This window comes from Tribolium castaneum, chromosome 5 (genome assembly GCF_031307605.1).
Source record: "Tribolium castaneum strain GA2 chromosome 5, icTriCast1.1, whole genome shotgun sequence".
In the NCBI taxonomy this organism is placed as follows: Eukaryota; Metazoa; Arthropoda; class Insecta; order Coleoptera; family Tenebrionidae; genus Tribolium; species Tribolium castaneum.
Genome location: NC_087398.1, coordinates 623,431 through 640,451, shown reverse-complemented (window position 1 = coordinate 640,451; position 17,021 = coordinate 623,431). Strand labels below are relative to the sequence as shown.

Sequence of the window (17,021 nt, the reverse complement as noted above, 5' to 3'; positions counted from 1 at the left end):
CCAAAATCCACACAAAAGAGTACTCTAATTGGCTAAATGCTCTCTTTTATATTTTTCGTTGAATTTGTTGTCCTGTCATTTTGACAATCAGCTGATCGGTATGGGAAGGTGTGGTTTGAATTATTTAGTGTTCCGGTGCTCCGTTTAATTTCCTTCCTCCATCCATCCAAAATTTTAGTACAACTTAAGACAATGGCCAATAACATACGTTTATGGAACCTGACCCAGACCGTGCAACTCCAGACTGACATCAAAGAAAGCATAAAGAAAATAAGCAATATCGATAACCACCTGTATATCCAAACAACCAGCAACTGTTTATACCACGGAATCGTCCAAACAAGCGAAAATTCCTCGTCCCTTACCTTGGATTATTGCGAAGATTGGAAAGTCATAGATTTAGATTGCTGTAAGGATAGTTTATATGTGGTAGACATAGACGGAAACGTGTATAAATGTACAAAAAACCTGGAAAAGTGTAGCGAAATTTGCCTCCTTGAAGACTACCAGTGTTCAAGAGGCCACACCGGCACCAAGTGCAAAATGAAAGTGAGCAAAATCGCAGTTGGGGAATACGGACAATTGTTTGTAACTGACTGGGGCCACTTGTGGGCAATGGGGCACATGCCCCAGATCGGAATCAACTCAGACACCCCCAGAAAAGTGAACTTTTTCAACGGGCGGACGGTACACAGCGTCAATGTCGGTAACGACTTTGCTATAGCCATAGTCAGCAAACAAATGAAGAGCGATGATACCGACAGTGATGAAGAGGATGTTTTTGTTTCAAACTGCCCCCAGTGTTTATCAGCCTCACAACTAACCTCGCCTGCGTCACAAACCTCCTTTTCGGACTTGTGCCCCCTTGGCAACAAAATCCAAGGTATTTATTACCACTCTAGCACTATTTTAGCTTAAATTTTAAATCCAGGAAGTTACGACATTGAAACCACGTCCACAAGTAGCAAAAACGACAGCAGCGTAAGCTCCGACCGTCGACTCGTCCACAGCGACGACGAGGAGGAAAAACACGATAAGCAAAAAGTCGAAAAAAACATAATTTTTCGCAACACTGAAGCAGCCAAAGAATTCCTAACTCGGCAAATTTCGCGCATGTCTTCGGCCGGTGAGGAATACCTTGTCGAATGCACCGAAAAACCCACCCGAATAATCAAAGAAAATATGACCAACGTTGCCAGTTTCGTCTACGAAGGGGTGAAAACAGTTGGTGATAAAGTGGTTACGTTATCGCGACATGTGAGCGGAAGCTCGGATTGTAACAGCACCATGGACCCTAATCCCGACTTGACTGTTCCACGGTCAGCCTCCAAAGACGATGGGGTTTGTTCGCTGAGTCAATGCACGTCTGAGAAAGACCTCAGTGAGGGTGAAATTAAGGATCGTGTGGCGAATATTGTGAAAAGTGGATCAGAACTTATCAACTGCGAGGTGTGGACGTGGGGGAATATCATTCACGGCCAGTTAGGTAACGGTTGGTTTGAGTCTCACAATTGCGATATTTCTCTGGCTCTAGATTGCCGACATTTGGAGCCGAATGATTGCTTAAACAATCCGATTCGACAGTTTTTGCATAAATTTGTCGAGGCGGGTGCGGACAAGCCAACAGGTATTTTTAGACGCAGTGGACTAACACTAATGCAAATTAATTTGCCCAAGGCATTTAACCCAAAAATCAAAATAATTTACCGATAAATTACGAGTACTTTTTATTTACAACTTCTGATAAGAAAAGAATTCGCAGTGAATTCCAATTTATCATTCTCACAATATTCGAATTGTCCGATGAATTATTTTATAAAGTTTCTAAAGAGCAAGAAAAAGTTTCAATCGCATTCACTTAGTACGACACTATTAGGCAATTAAATCAATTTATTTATGGGAATTTTCTATTAATATGTAACTGATAATATTTGCTGCAAGTCTTGATTTTTTTTAGTGGCAGATTTGTTTTGATTTCACGTCTGTACGTCTGTATAAGAAACCGTAACATTTTTTTACAAAATTAAAACTTTTGACGGTATTTTTTTGTATCTCATTTCGTATATTTGAGCAATTTTCTGCGACTGTTTCCGCCCATTTTGCAGGAATCGGCGACATAATCAAACGCGAACGCCCCATGATCATCACCAAGTTATCAAATATCGGCGTCCGCAAAGTGTCCGTTCAAAATTACCACGCTGCTGTTTTAACACTAGACGGGAGAGCGTACATTTGGGGCCGAAACGACCACAATCAAGTCACAATGGACACTAACATGGACCAGAGTTCACCAAAATTGTACAACATGAGTAAAGACGAGCGCGTTAAAGACGTAGTCTGTGGTGCTTATTATACGGCCGTTTTAAACCACAATTTAAATTTGAGTTATTTCGGAAAGGGGGCTAGCAAATGTGTGGATTTATACTGCATTGAGGGCCATCATGAAGTCAAGGAACCAATCGTGTTGTTTAGAAATTTATTATCGAGCATGCAATACACCGTTTTGAATGTTGGCTCAAGTGGGGATAATTTTTTCGCCAATTTTCTACTAGAAGAGCAGAAGTTTCTGGAGGAGATGTTGATAGTACAAAGTACTGTGATTAAGCCACTACAGAAGAAAAATATTAACACGGCTAATGCGGGCCTGTATGAGGATTTGTGTAAGAGTTACATGGACTTGTGTTATTTTTGGGCCGCCAATGTACAGTCGTTGCTCGAGCATTGCAACGGTTTGATCTCACTTTGTGATATTGTCATGTTCCGATATTTGGACGAGTTTATCTTCGTCTACAAGAATTACATCAGTACAATATTTAACGTTATAAGTATCGACGGTTTTCTAAACATATCAAAATTAATCGAAATATCACCAAACTTGTACAAGCAGCGACCTGATAGTTTCACCAAAAAGGAGAAAAACAATGAGGAAAATATCATTTCGACTTACCTCCTGGCCCCCCTTGACAAACTCGAGACTTACACGACCACCTTCGATAATTATTCGAACCAATTGTCATTTGTCCCGAAATGGTCCGACTTTGTGGACGAACAGTTGCACAAAAAACAGCAAGCTGAGCAAACCCGAGCCTTTTGGTTGAATTCGGGTAAAGTCGTCGACCAATTGAAATCACCCGACCGTCGTTTGATCCGTGATAGTCACAAGTACCCGATCCACCTGCAAAATGCCAGTCGGTTTAGTTCGCATTGGTTCGTCCTGTTTTCGGATCTTTTCGTTCACATGAACGGCTCCACAGCCCACTTGCACAACCTCACCACCATTTGGATTGAGCCTCAGCAGGACGAAACCTCCCAACAGTACCAGATCTGTCTCAAAATGCCCGAAGAGACGCTCGTTTTGTGCACGAGTGAACCCGAGGCGAAGATCGAGTGGTTTCACGCGTTACAGAACGCTATCAAGGCGGCGATGAATAAAAGTGAGGCGTTGCAACCGCCAGTGGTGCGGAATGGGAGTTACGTTTTCAGGAGTAATGGGTTTTTTAAGGATGGGACGTATACGGGACGATGGTCCAATGGGAAGATGCAAGGGAATGGGAAGGTGCAATGGAGCGATGGGAAGGCGTATAATGGGCAGTTCTGCAACAACCAGTTGTGTGGGTATGGGGTCATGGAGATACCTAGTGTTGGTAAGTTTTAGTATGTTAACTATGCCGTAAATAAAATTTCGTGTAGGGATATATGAAGGCCAGTGGAAAGACAACCAGCAGAACGGCTTCGGCGTCTTCACTTACAACAACACGGACGTCTACAAGGGCCATTTCAAGGATGGGCAACCCCATGGGCATGGGTTCCTCCGTAAGGGTAATTTCATGGCCAATGCTGCGTCCTTTTACATCGGCGATTGGGTAAATGGCATGAAGAACGGTTACGGCGTCATGGACGACATCGCCAACGGCGAAAAATACATTGGTAATTGGATGGACAACAAAAAGCACGGCAATGGGCTAATTATCACCTCTGATGGTATTTACTACGAAGGGATTTTCAACCAGGACGTCCTAACAGTTGGTAGTCACATGTTCGTTTAATCGTATATGTCCCATTTTGTGCCCAGGGCCAAGGCGTGATGATCCTCGAAGATGGTACACGGTACGAAGGCGAGTTCCGGGGCACCGGAATTTTGTATGGAAAAGGCACCCTCACGTTACCCTCCGGACATACCATTGAGGGTAACTTGAGCGGGCCATGGGACGAAGGTATAAAAATTTCCAATGGGACGCTTTTCCGAACGTTGGAAAAAACCCCAGCAAAGACATTCTGTTCTCCCGTCCATCAAAAATGGAAAGCTTTGTTCAAACAATGCCACCAGATTTTGGGAGTCCCCGAAAAAAACGGCGCAAAGTCACTTGACACCCAAAAAATTTGGCAAAACGTCGCTGTGTATTTATCAAACAGCAATTCGATGAAACGAACAAAAAATGATAAAAAGTTCCACAATTCCTTGAATAATCTTGATATAATCCCGCCGTTTGGGCGCGAAAAACTCGACCTGGAGACCTACACCGAAGTCAAGAGTTATTTATCGAAGGTGAGTAATTAGTGTGACAGTAGGGGTGTTTTAGGGGCGGTTTTCTAGGCATTTGAAAGCAATTTCCACCCGTTAGGGTCCCTCCTTACCGACTTATCCGAAGCGTACACCACGACCTACGGTGGACGGGCCCACCCTCTCCTCCTCGGCCACGCAATAGCCGAGTTACACTACATTTGTAAAAGACTGTACGAAATCGTCCGATTCCTATTCCCAGCCCTTCCGCCCTACGACAAAGAATCCCTTGTTGAAAACGAAGATTCCGAAGAAATAGTCAATTACCAGTCCCTACTTTACCCACTTATTTTGCCCAAAGTCCACCACCCGCTTTTCACTCTCTTCACCTTGAAAAACGAGCAACAGGAACGACAGTACAAACGCACTCTTATGGAATGGAACAAACAATCGGACACCGCATTAATGACATTTCTCTCAGTGGACCAGTAAAATAAATAAATAGTTGGTTCAATTCCCCACGATTGTGTTTATAAACTTTTAGGAAATTTTTTCATTCGGAAGACCAACAAATCGCACATATTTTCGAAGACGCGATTGAGACTTTGCAACAATTGAAAACGACCTTTTCGCCGACTGAAAAATTGCTAGTGATACGGCAGACAGTTGAGAAGATGACACCAGTGGCCCAGGAACTGTTGGGTGTGAATTATGTGTGGAATATGGACGACCTTTTTCCGATTTTTTTATTTGTGGTGGTGAGGGCGAGAATACCCGATTTGGGCTCGGAGCTCGATTTTGTCGATAATTTTATGGACCCGAGTCTGGAGAGCGGCGAATTGGGCATTATGTACACAACACTAAAAGTAAGTTTATTACGTTGTGAACTGGCATTGGAGTATCAATTTTTAGGCCAGTTACCAGCAAATACTGCAGGAGAAAGTATCCAGTTATTAAATCGTAGATTTTATTTTTTTAATAAAGAGAGAACGTTTTGTGATACGATAATTCTTGTTATTATTTTTATATATTTTATTTTAGGGTTTATTAAAGTGCAAACATATCATGTATGTGAAATAACTTTTTTTGTACCTGATTTTGTCTCAGTAACTGACAATCGTGGCGAGATAATAGTAATAAATAATTATGAAACGGAAATGTTTTTTTTTGTCTGCTGGAAGGTTGAATGAAGTGTCTTTTTGGGTATAAATGACAGGCTTTTATTTACAAATCAAGGCATATGTATTCACATGACAATTATATGAAAACACTCATTTTTGTACAAGTGTTTAAAATGTACAGGTATACTATATATCAACATAAACAATAATAATTATAATTCTCTACAACAACAAATTAGTTTAATCGTGTAAAAAATAATGTTAATTAGCTAAATTACTCCATTCTCACCCCACATTGTACTATTGCTGTTTCTAATAACCAAACCCGGTTAATTTGGATATAAAAACCTTAACCTAACGAAAGGGTCCATTATGTTGGATGTGAGGCAGGTAAAATATTGCTCATTTAAAAAAAAATAGAATTTCACACAATACAATGGATAAATATACATTTATAATATATTAATAAAATCTTAATAGTAAGAATATATTACTAAATAACATATATGTCTGTACAGCGATTTTAAATCAAGAAAAATAATATAACTTAAACCGACTAACTTTACTTTAAAACTTATCAAAGAATTTATAAGATTTAAAATAAAATTTTTGTACTCAATACACAAACCGATCTTACAATAATCTGCCATTGCTTGACAGTTACAGTGATGCTTGAAGGCATAATTTTAACGTCACCGAGCGGTTTTCCTGTAGAAGTGACGGATCTACAGTAAAATTTTCATAAATGTTCAAAAAAGTTCAGATATTTGTTTTAAGGCCACTGTTAACAATTGGAACGACTTGTTCCCACAAATAACATCACCTCGAAACGAGATATGATTGATTGTTTAGTCACATCGATCGCTTTTTTTATTTTGTTTTACGAGTTTTTAGTACAAGTACGAAACACACTCGACTATACTAACATAATAATCGCCATCGATAAAAATAAAATGCTTTGAGTATTTAACTTTTTTTTAAATAAAGACAAAAAATGCAGATTAATAAATGGTCTACTATCTATAATTCTCTCTCCGTCTGTTCGGACTTACGCTACGTAGGTCCCTGGATAAAAGCAAAAAAAAAAGCATGAAACGTCCGTGTAAAAATACCTGTTCTTTAAATATAGCTTTCGGTAACTTTTTAAGCGGGATAGAATACTTTTGTTTCTTTCACTTAATAAAAAATATGTTACTATTTTTACCTACATATTTACACTTATCCATAATATTCGTAATGTAATAAATACATTACCAGGTCGGTATAAAATCGAACTCTCCGAAACAAAAACCATGAATGAAATAGAAAACGACCTTGGCAATAAATTTGACTCGAGGAACTTTTCGCTACGTATTGGGCGGCGAGTAGTTATTCTGTATACTGGCTAGGTTCGAGGGGCCATTCTGTGACACACTACTGTTATACGGATGATTGGAATTACACAGCACTGTATACACATTGTCCATTTTACTCAACTTCTCAAAGAAGGGAATCAGGTCCAAAAGCTCCGAATCGCTCATATCGTCGAACCACGACGCCACTGGCACCTGAAACAACCAATCACAATCCTCCACGTCCACACCTCCCACCACCACCACTTACAGCGTTATCTGGATGGAATATGTAGGAAGCTGGTGAATTATCCACGATTACGATTTGCTGCAACTCCCGTCCTAACTTATTCAAATCTTTCACATAATTTCCCCTATAAAAGACGCAACTTTCCCTAAAGAGACGAGACCGGAAAACGCCCCATTGATCGAGCAGATCAGCCACCGGATCCGCATATTTCGCTAACGAAGCAGTGAAAAGGACGCATTCGTAGAGCTCTCCCATACGCTTCAGGAAGTCATCCACGTGCGGCCGCTTCAACACGTACACCTGGTGGACGGTGCCGTCGATCTCGACAGGCACTACGAAGTCGGCGTTGCTGATTGGCTGAAATGGCAATCCTTCTGTTTAGTCTGCGGTCCGCCAAACACGATAAAATTTTACTGCTTTTCGCCGAAATATATTTGCAGATAAGTGAGTCAATATTTGGGAAGGGATTACGGAATTAGATTCGCGTTTGACGCTATTAAAATATTGCAGTGGATTTGTAGTTTGGATGTTTTTTATTATTTTTGACTAAAAAATATAAAAAGTACACAAATTTGGTGGTTTTTTGAGAGATTTATGATCTAATGGGTCATCCTCTATATATCCAAACCTCAATATCTCGATTTTTTTGCTTCGCCTTATAGAGGTTCCACTGTATTTCTATTTATAGCACAAACCTGACATCTTGTAGATCAATAAAATTTGCATTTGTACCATTTGTAAATAAACAAACCAAAGCATTCGTACCGTTCGAGTGTTTATTATTCCACATAAGAATTTTCATGAATATTCAGATTCTTGAAATTGTTCGGCACCCAAATATGAAAGTAACCTATTATTCTAGAATTCTTAAAAATGCACCAAAGAAAACAATGGAATTCTTGTTATCAACAAGTTAAAAACATTTGTACTTTTCCAATCTTATCTACCGTAATCTCAAAAAGTTAAATTATTTACTTATCAAGAATTAAATAATTCGTGAGAAATCAATTGGAAATAAATCCGTAAGAGGCCCTTGATGTTTATCTTGTCTCTGGCCATTTTCCAAACAAAAAACTAACAAAAGTAGTTCAATTACCGGAAATAGCAATAATAGAACTTCCTTAAATAAAACTGTGTTTATTTACTTATCTCTCAATCAAACTCCAACAAAGCCTTTCGCAATGAATCAATTTTTATACACCCACGAAACAATACAATTCTCTGCAGATAGAAAGAAAAAAAAATCAATGAACGTGTAGGAGGTGCCACTTCTTTATTAAAACAAAGCAAATTCATCATTCATGAATGAAACCTAATAAGTGAGATACTTGACAGTTTCATCAGCGTGAAAGTTTTTGATCGGTGAAGCGTCGGCGTCCCGACGCCATCCAACTGTTTACTATCTAAAGACATGAATGGATTATGCTTTCACAATAGAATTTTTTTCGCACCGGAATTACATAATCGGAATGCAGGGCCAATGTCATCGTCAAGGTCCAACCTCCCGGTCAAATTACGATTTTAATAAAATTATTACAGAAAATGAGACGGACTGGTGATTAGTAACATCAGTAACACCTATCAGATTTTTTGCAGTTGGTTGGATTCCAAAATAGGAACTCTACTTAGATTGGATCAGTTCTTACGAAACTAAATCCCGCACACAACTGTTATATAAAAACAAGGTGTAATTACCTGAATTTAATTAAAAAAAAACTGTCAAAAATGTTAGGTATTAATTGTTTTCGGGTTTGGTGGAGCTGTCACCAGCCCACTGGACTTTTGCAATAATCAGAATTTTGACGTACCTTAAAACTGCTGTGAACAAGTGTCTCATCTAAATCAATCACCATGCATTTCTTGTGCATATCCTGGTGTCGGACGGGCGGTAAAAGGTACGTGCAACTGCTCCCCGGTATGTACTGGTTACCGTCAACACATTGCTCAACGTTGGTTTTCTTGGTGCCCTTCCGCCCCAGACAGCAGAACAGGGACCTGAAGAAGCCCCTGTTGCCCTTCTTGTTATTACTTGGTATTTTCTCCTCGGACAGGTCATTTTCACTCCTCGGTAGCGTTCCTGTAAGCAAGCGAAAGAATCAAATCGGCGGCGGCGGCGGCGAAAAATGTGAAAGCTTTTGACAGCTTGCCTCATCCTAAGCAAAGCCAGTAGATATACTAAAGTAGCGACACGGACCTTGACAGGGCAACAATAACGATTATATACTCTAGAGAGGGCGCAACTATCGAAATTCGACATATACCGCATTATTTACATAAAATGCGTAGCCTTGAAAAGCCTTAGAAAGTGCGTTTTGTCCCTGTTTCTACGTTTAATCTTCACTCAATAAAATTGCTAATGGGGATGCTCAAAAGAGATATTCGTTAAAGGTCACGTTAGATGATAGATTTAAATCGAGAATGTATTTAAACAGGCAGTTTAGTTTTCCAAGGCTCGACATTTTTTGTAATAACGCTGTAATTTTAAAGGTTCGTCAAATTGTCAGTAATTTTGAACATACGTCAAAACTGTCAAGATTCTCTCACTTTTGAAAAATTGGTAAAGAGCACAGTGATTCTAGCGTTCATCTGTAGTTTTACTGTGGTTATTGGTTATGAACAGATTTCATGGAACTTTCAAACCTGTGCTTAAATCACGTAAATAATAAATCGACACCAAAAACATTAAACAAAAGGGCCTCCAGACTGTTCAAAGTCGTCCACATTACGAAGCAGGTCTGTGTGAGAATACTGGAAACTCATTCAAACAAAAATTGTTTCAGAAACATAAAGTGTTAGGTACCAACTTGAAAGAGAAATTTCTAAGATACCAAATTTTCAATAAGTATTTCAGGTAGATTTAAACAATACTTCCTTGAAAATTCATTCTAAATTATTAGATTCTGTCCTAATGGGAAAGAATTTAAGACCGCTCTGCTTACACTGACCTTCGTTTCACAAAATTTAATGCATCTAAATCTGGGAATTGTAGCGAATCGAAGTTTGATGGACTTTTTATAGCCACTTATTTATAGCAACTATGTTATACAACATTTAAATAATAAAGAGAAATTCAGGTTGTATTATTTCTATTTCTTAGGTAATATCGAGGTGTAAACCGTACCTCAAATGGTTTCCTGTAATTTCATCATGATTCCTTCTGATTTTCCCTAAATTTTTAAAGTGATTTCCTTAAAATTTCTTTATTTACTTAATTTTGTACACTGATTTCTTCTGCGGTTTACCTCTCGGGTAATATTGAAAACATTTACTTTTCTTATTGCGAAAAATGTCTTGGTTTCATAGCAGTTGTTTATAGTGTTGAGGGAAAAAATTAAATTTAATTAAAAAAAAATAAATCGACCAATTTAAAATCTTGGAGTAATTAAATACGATAAACTGTAAAAACACTTAGAGAGGAGTTTATTAAAATTAGAAATGTAAGTATCACAATTTTTTGAGATCAAACAACTATTATTTTGGAACGTGTTTTTGGCTTTTTCGTTAAATACATAGTTCAAATTCTTTAAAGGAATGAATTCACTGTTGAAGCGCCAGCACCTTCTTCGAAATGTCCATAAGAGTTGCTGTACTCTGCGCATTCTAAAAGCCTTTCTCATTGCAATGTTCAGTTGAATTTAGGGACGATCTGATTTATTTTTACGTGAGTGAAGCACAAGTTTGAAAGTTTCATGGTATCTGTACACATAAACTGTAATAACCAGGGTGAAATTATAGACGATCACCGAATTTATTGTTCTGATTCACCAATTTTTCAAACGTGAAAAAATCTTGACATTTTTGACGTACGTTTTTGAATTTTGATGGTGGAGCCATCTGTAGAGTGTATAATCGTTATTGTTGCCCTGTCAAGGTCCGTGTCGCTACTTTAGTATATCTACTGGCTTTGATCCTAAGGAGGTCATTCAAAGGCGTGGAATGCACCATTTGCATGCGCTGGGTCTCGTAATCGAAAAAGAGCGATTGTTGAGACGCAAATTTGCCAAGAATTCGAAAAATTAGCGTCCAATCCCAGGGTCGCGCTCAAGGTTAGCTGGTCCACGGCGCCTTGTTTACGGTGCATCACGCCTACTTGATGCGACGGTCGCGGGCCGCTAGAGCGCCGCCCCCGGGGCCCAGCTGGCCCGGGGGCGAGGTCCTGTCATTTGTTATTTACCTTTTTCGGGAGGATAACTGTTTAACTGCTCGTCGTCCTTTGACACTTGAGTGATAATGGACGATGCGTCCATTTAAACATTTGTTGGGGCCCCCGGAAACTTAGCGCTACGCCCGATTGACCCGAACACAACATGCACGATAATAAATAATCTTTAAAACACCTTCGCAAAATGGCAGATGCTGTTTTCGCTTTAACACTCACTGCCCCGCGGGATCTGACTTACCGACGGGAGTTTGGACACAATGCGCCCGCGCCAACTTTGAATTCTCATAGGAAAACCAAGCTTTATTTAAATCGTTTATTATTAAAATTTCATACAAACAATTTAGAAAGCGTCACCTAAATAATATTTTTCAACGTCCTTATCCTAGCTAAAATGGCAAATGACACCACTGTATTTACAATTAATGACACTCAAACATTTGTATTTTTGGCCTTGTTAAGACAATAAAATCTGTTTTATTTATTTAAAATATTTTATCACAAGTCAATTTGTTACGTACACTAAGAGACACTTAAAAAATCATTTATTTTTTATCGTCATTCGTCGCCTAAAGGACCGTCCGAATGAAATACCGATTAAAAGTACAGTCCCCAACAACATAAAAAACATTAAAAAGAAGTAATGTTTGGCAGGTGATGCCACTACTTGATGGTATAACTCATGGAAATCACCAGGAGGGGGCGCCATCTGCAACAATACACTTAAATTATGTTACGTGACGTAATAATATAACGCACCTGAGCCACGTTTTCATACATTTTCAGTCTTTTAGTCAACATGTCTTTGCACTCAGCCGACAGTTGATTGTTTTCCATTGTAATCCTCAAACACTTGATGTCTGCAAAGAAATTGGAAAATAGTTTTATATTTATTGTTGATATTAAAATAAAAAAAATGTGGAAAAACTACAGTTGTCATGGCCTACTCACGCCTGCCATTTCCTTGTGGCACGTCTTTACAAAACTTCAACAAATCCAAGGCGCAAACTTGCTGCAAAAGCGGATCGACTTGAATATCAGCTTGGGACTCTTCTATCATATTTGCCACTTCAACTCCACACTCTGGTGTCATAATCCGGCGCTCCATCAGTGCGTTTTTAAGACACTCTTCCGTCTTCCCCGAATCTTCCTCATTCACTCTACAAATCGTATCCAACTCGTTTTTACAAACGACTCGAATCAATGGATTTAAACTAACATCGAGCGCTTGCTCCCGCAGAATATAAACCATCTCACTCTCACACTTGTGCGACAAAACGCCTTTCTTGAACGAACTTTTCAAACACTTGATAACGGCCCCGTTTAGGTCTTTACCATGATTACTGTTAATAATACTGGCACAAAACTTGTTAATGTCCATTTTGCAATTCTCCTGCAATGCGGGGTTCAGTTGATAATTGGAGTTTTGTTCGGCCATTCGGTGCAAAACAATCGATCGACATTTTTTACTGAAACCTTTTTGGTCTTTATTGACTTTGAGACATTCGAGAACAGTCTCGCGGTCATGGTGCGAACAAAACTGTTCAATTGCATCGCCACACATTGTCGTGAGGGCGTAATCAACCGAATTATCGTAAATTTCTTGCCGTTTGACTTTAAAAACTTCTTGTTCGCACCGTTCGGTCAGTTTTTCTCTCACGGTTTGTAAACATTCCAAAACTTGGGCATTGCCATGCTCGACGTTTGCACAATGTAGCTTGATATCAGAAGAACATGCGGTTTTTAATTTCGGGTCAAAATCAATGTTTTCTCTTTGTTGCAAAAGCTGTGCTTTTAATTGTTGGCGGCACTCTTTCGGTACGTTACTCTTCAAACCGTTAACTGTAGCATTTGTAACTTTCTCACTGAGACAAGTCACAACTTCGGTTTTAGTGCGTGCTTTGCCACAGAACTGAATAGCAAAGTGTTTACAGGCGATTTTAAATTTATAAGTGAATCTGTAGTCTTTCAATGAGATGATTTGGAAGTGCTCTATACTGACTCTACACGCAGGGTTTGCCTTAACCGAAGGGTCATTTTTATGGGAGATGAGACACTCCATTATGTCACCTTCGTCATTTTTCAACTCTGAACTACACAAAGTTTCCATTTCTTTGCGACAGTGTTGCATGATATATGGGTTAAGTTCAGCATGTTGTGCCTCAACTTCCGTAAACGACTCCACAGCCTCCCGACACTTATCCTTCAAATCATCAAAATTCTTCTGCAAACACATCATCTCCTCCCCTCGTTTTGTTTTATCGAAACAAAACAGCGCCAAATCGTCAAGACACACCTCCTCGATTTCTGGTTGGAGGTCAACACTCATAGCACGCTGTCTCATAACGCGTTGGATTTGTTGCAAGCAACTTGTCTTGATTTTGATTGAATTGTCCGAAGGATAGGCGTGTCTGTAAAGGCAGGGCAAGACTTGTGGTTCATACGTGGGTTGGTCTTTTTGTGTCTCCTCCCAGTTGGTACTGGCGTGACAAATACGTACGGCGTCTTCTTTGCACGCTCTGTATAGTTTCGGATCGAGTTTAAAATCACGTGCTATGAAATATTGGATTTGAATGAGGGCGTCTTCACATTCTTCGGTCATGTGGTCGGCGCCGATGTTGTCCATAAGGCAGGACATGACACGGGCGTCGCCTCCTTTGACGTCGTGACAGACGGCTCGAACAACGGGATAACAGGCCTGGTGCAGGACGGGGTCTACACGCCAGTCTTCACCAGCGTCGGTTTCCTTGACCAGGGTTTCCAACTACAAAAAAAATTGTTAAGCTGAGTTATAGTTAAAAATAGTATTTTGAGTTGCAAAAAAATACTTTCTACGCAATTTTTTAGACTTTACTTACAGCTCTCATGCACGTATCCCCCAGCCGCTTCTTCACATTTTTAAACCTGGCATGGTCCATTAAACAGTGTATCGTCTTGCCTCCGGCCTCAAACCCTTGACAATAATTTCTTATTTCTTCACTACATCCGTCCACAATTTCCGGTGATAAACTAAAATCCTCCATCAATATCCTCCGATGTTCAACCAACTCAGCCTCACAATCCGGGTCCACTTTCATGCTTCCATTCTTCGCCACGTTCTCCAAACAGAGCAGAATTTGTGCAAGTCTTATGTTTTTATCATTGGAAGTCTGTCTGCGACAGTGTGTCTTCCTGATGTCGTCTTTACACGCCCGCATTAAACCCTTGCTCACTCTGTAATCCTGCGAAATGAGCTTTTGGCGTTTGAGGAGTTGCTTGTGGCATTCGTTGGTGATGCGGTCTTTAGGCTGGTCCATAAGACAGGTGAAAACACGGCCAGATCCTGCCGGGAATTGTTGGCAATAACGTTGGTGGTCTTCAGCACATGCTATGTATAACTGGCGGTCAAGTTTGATATTTTCGGCCTGCAGTTCTGATAGTTTGAAAACTTCGCGTTTGCAGTCGTCGTGCACGTTAAGGATGCTGTTTTGGAGACAGGTGACTGTCTCGAATTGTGTCCAAGAGGTGCCGTCGATTTTCCCACACTGTAGACGTTTAATGTCGTCATTGCAGTGCTGCAAAAAGTTGGCAATCCAACGGTAGTCTTGAAACGCAACCCCTTCAAGCCTCATCAACACACTGTTGCAGGAACTATCAGTGATTTTCTCCTTATTGTTGACTATACATTTGAGGTACTCTCCAGGGGCACAGTTATTGATATTTTCCAAATCGCGGGAGCAATACCGCCCCAGAAACTCCTTGACTCGGGCATCACTCGTCAAGGCCCGAACATGCGTCCAAATCACATTCTGGCACTCTTTTCGCAAGTCGGCAAGTCTCGACGGGTTCAGTGATTGCAAACACTCCAATATTAAAATATCATCATTCTCACTCAAATTATTGCATAGCACTTTGACTTCGCCACATGCCGGCTCCTCCACAATCGACTTGAAGGGCTCGCGTTTAACACGACGTAAAAATTCGGTTCTTTCGCAAAACACACCAGTTATTAACCCCAAAAACCACAAGTAATTCACAAACATTTCATTGATTTTGGAGCGTTTTCCACGTGAATTCGAGGACACACCTTGTTGTTATCACCGTAAATAAACAATTTCCGACTTATCGCCGGGCTTTTAAAATAAAAAATAAAAGACCACTGTCACGTTTGACTTTTATCAAACAACAACAGCAAAAACGTGAAATCCTAAACTTGCGAAACTCCAAATAAGTGGGGTTTGTGGTAACGCAATTTCAATTCCGGTTGAAATCAATCAAAGATTTTAATAACATCTTAATTGGGATCACGAACGGTGTTAAAAATTGACACAACCAGGGTTATTCGATTCGTAGTTTAAAATTTTGGCGCACATAACCACACATGTCAGAATGGGTGACGGCGAGCCTTTCCCCAGTTTTTTCTTTTCGAGGGCCCCTTTGCCTGAACGTGTCGACCTAATTACCTTTAAAGAGGGCAAAAAGGATAAGTTTTATTGGATGTTATCAATCGATAACGATTCTAGAAATAACGAGCCGATGAGGCACTCGACACTAGCCCCTTATGACGACAATGACGGTACGATAAAAACCACACTTGCATTTTCCTAATTGGCGATTTTTAGCCGAAATGTTGGACTGTTGCGATTTGGAGGAAAATTATGAAATCAACCCGACCAAATCGGGCAAATTTATTACGTCCTTCTACGTCCCAAAGTAACTAAATTGGGGCTATTTTCCCTCGTTAATTGTCTTTTTCAGTGCGTTACATTCCGTAATTGTGGGCCCCCGTGGTGCTAAATTACGAGAATTGCAAGACAACACTAGTACTTTGATTAAAGTACCAAAACCTGGAGAGGACCCCATTGTTAAAATAACGGGTCATAGTGAGCGTAGCGTTGCGTCCGCAAGGACACAAATTGCTCTGCTGTTATTATCAAGACGGGAAAAATTGGCAATTACTCATTTCGTCTCAATTCCGATTTATTCCGATAATATTAGAGATAATTTCCGCAAGTTTAAAGACGACATTTTGAAAGGACCAGCCACGAGAGGTGTTGATGAAACGATTTTCCAAAAAGTGGAAAAGTTTCACCTCACAATAGTCACGCTGGCGCTCCTGGATGAGAAAGAAATTGACGAAGCTAAACAAATGTTGAACAAGTGTCAAAGCAATGTTCAGAAAATTTTCGCAGGCCGAAGGCCCAAAATTGTGTTAAAAGGAGTTGAAATAATGAATGATGATCCTCATGAAGTTGATGTTTTGTACGGTAAAGTGTGTCTGGACAGTAGAGAGGACGTTGATTGTCTCCAAGAAGCTGCAGATGAAATTTTGGATGTTTTTTACAGAAATGGTAAAATAAAAACAATAAATGATTACTTATTGATTTTATTTAATTACAGGTTTGGTGAGGAAACAATACGATAACGTTAAATTGCACGTAACTTTGATGAACTCAATTTTCCGAAAAAACGAAGACAATCGGAGGGAATCATTTGATGCAAGTTTTATCTTAGACAAGTACAAAGACTACTATTTTGGGAAAACAGCACTGGAGCAAATACATCTATCAGTCAGGTTTACTTCGGCTCAGAATGGATATTATCAGTCAGCGGCAGTTATCACACTGTGATAATTTTTGTATATTTTATTTAAAAATAAACCATTTATTTTATTTTGTGA

The 17,021-nt window shown here is 39.7% G+C and overlaps 4 protein-coding genes across 6 annotated transcripts; 2 read left to right on the top strand and 2 right to left on the bottom strand.

Moving 5' to 3' along the window:
* The first annotated feature begins 51 nt into the window (after nt 1-51).
* On the top strand, nt 52-5,659 carry Als2 (Amyotrophic lateral sclerosis 2). 3 transcript variants are annotated; one of them, XM_001811754.4, is made up of 9 exons: nt 52-883; nt 932-1,486; nt 1,535-1,627; nt 2,106-3,644; nt 3,691-4,022; nt 4,073-4,546; nt 4,595-4,989; nt 5,046-5,367; nt 5,414-5,659. In XM_001811754.4, the coding sequence occupies exons 1-9, from the start codon at nt 193-195 to the stop codon at nt 5,456-5,458; spliced, it is 4,446 nt and encodes a 1,481-aa protein (XP_001811806.2). In that variant the 5' UTR covers nt 52-192; the 3' UTR covers nt 5,459-5,659. The 3 variants fall into 3 exon arrangements, with proteins under 3 accessions (XP_001811806.2, XP_008194129.1, XP_008194127.1); XM_008195907.3 differs by lacking the exon at nt 1,535-1,627; XM_008195905.3 differs by lacking the exon at nt 1,535-1,627 and having other exon boundaries at nt 932-1,492.
* A 38-nt stretch (nt 5,660-5,697) lies between these two features.
* Nucleotides 5,698-11,606, bottom strand: hzg (herzog). Its single transcript, XM_001811801.4, has 4 exons — nt 11,378-11,606; nt 9,012-9,280; nt 7,225-7,560; nt 5,698-7,169 (listed from the first exon to the last, which is right to left on the bottom strand). The coding sequence occupies exons 1-4, from the start codon at nt 11,448-11,450 to the stop codon at nt 6,969-6,971; spliced, it is 879 nt and encodes a 292-aa protein (XP_001811853.1). The 5' UTR covers nt 11,451-11,606; the 3' UTR covers nt 5,698-6,968.
* Nucleotides 11,607-11,664: 58 nt separating this feature from the next.
* Nucleotides 11,665-15,521, bottom strand: Glg1 (Golgi complex-localized glycoprotein 1). The gene is made up of 4 exons (XM_001813844.4): nt 14,221-15,521; nt 12,314-14,126; nt 12,122-12,222; nt 11,665-12,071 (listed from the first exon to the last, which is right to left on the bottom strand). Exons 1-4 carry the CDS (start codon nt 15,382-15,384, stop codon nt 11,904-11,906), a joined length of 3,246 nt encoding a protein of 1,081 aa, XP_001813896.1. The 5' UTR covers nt 15,385-15,521; the 3' UTR covers nt 11,665-11,903.
* Nucleotides 15,522-15,556: 35 nt separating this feature from the next.
* On the top strand, nt 15,557-17,013 carry LOC100141781 (activating signal cointegrator 1 complex subunit 1). Its single transcript, XM_001811845.4, has 4 exons — nt 15,557-15,917; nt 15,964-16,054; nt 16,100-16,692; nt 16,742-17,013. The coding sequence occupies exons 1-4, from the start codon at nt 15,731-15,733 to the stop codon at nt 16,969-16,971; spliced, it is 1,101 nt and encodes a 366-aa protein (XP_001811897.1). The 5' UTR covers nt 15,557-15,730; the 3' UTR covers nt 16,972-17,013.
* Nucleotides 17,014-17,021: the final 8 nt, after the last annotated feature.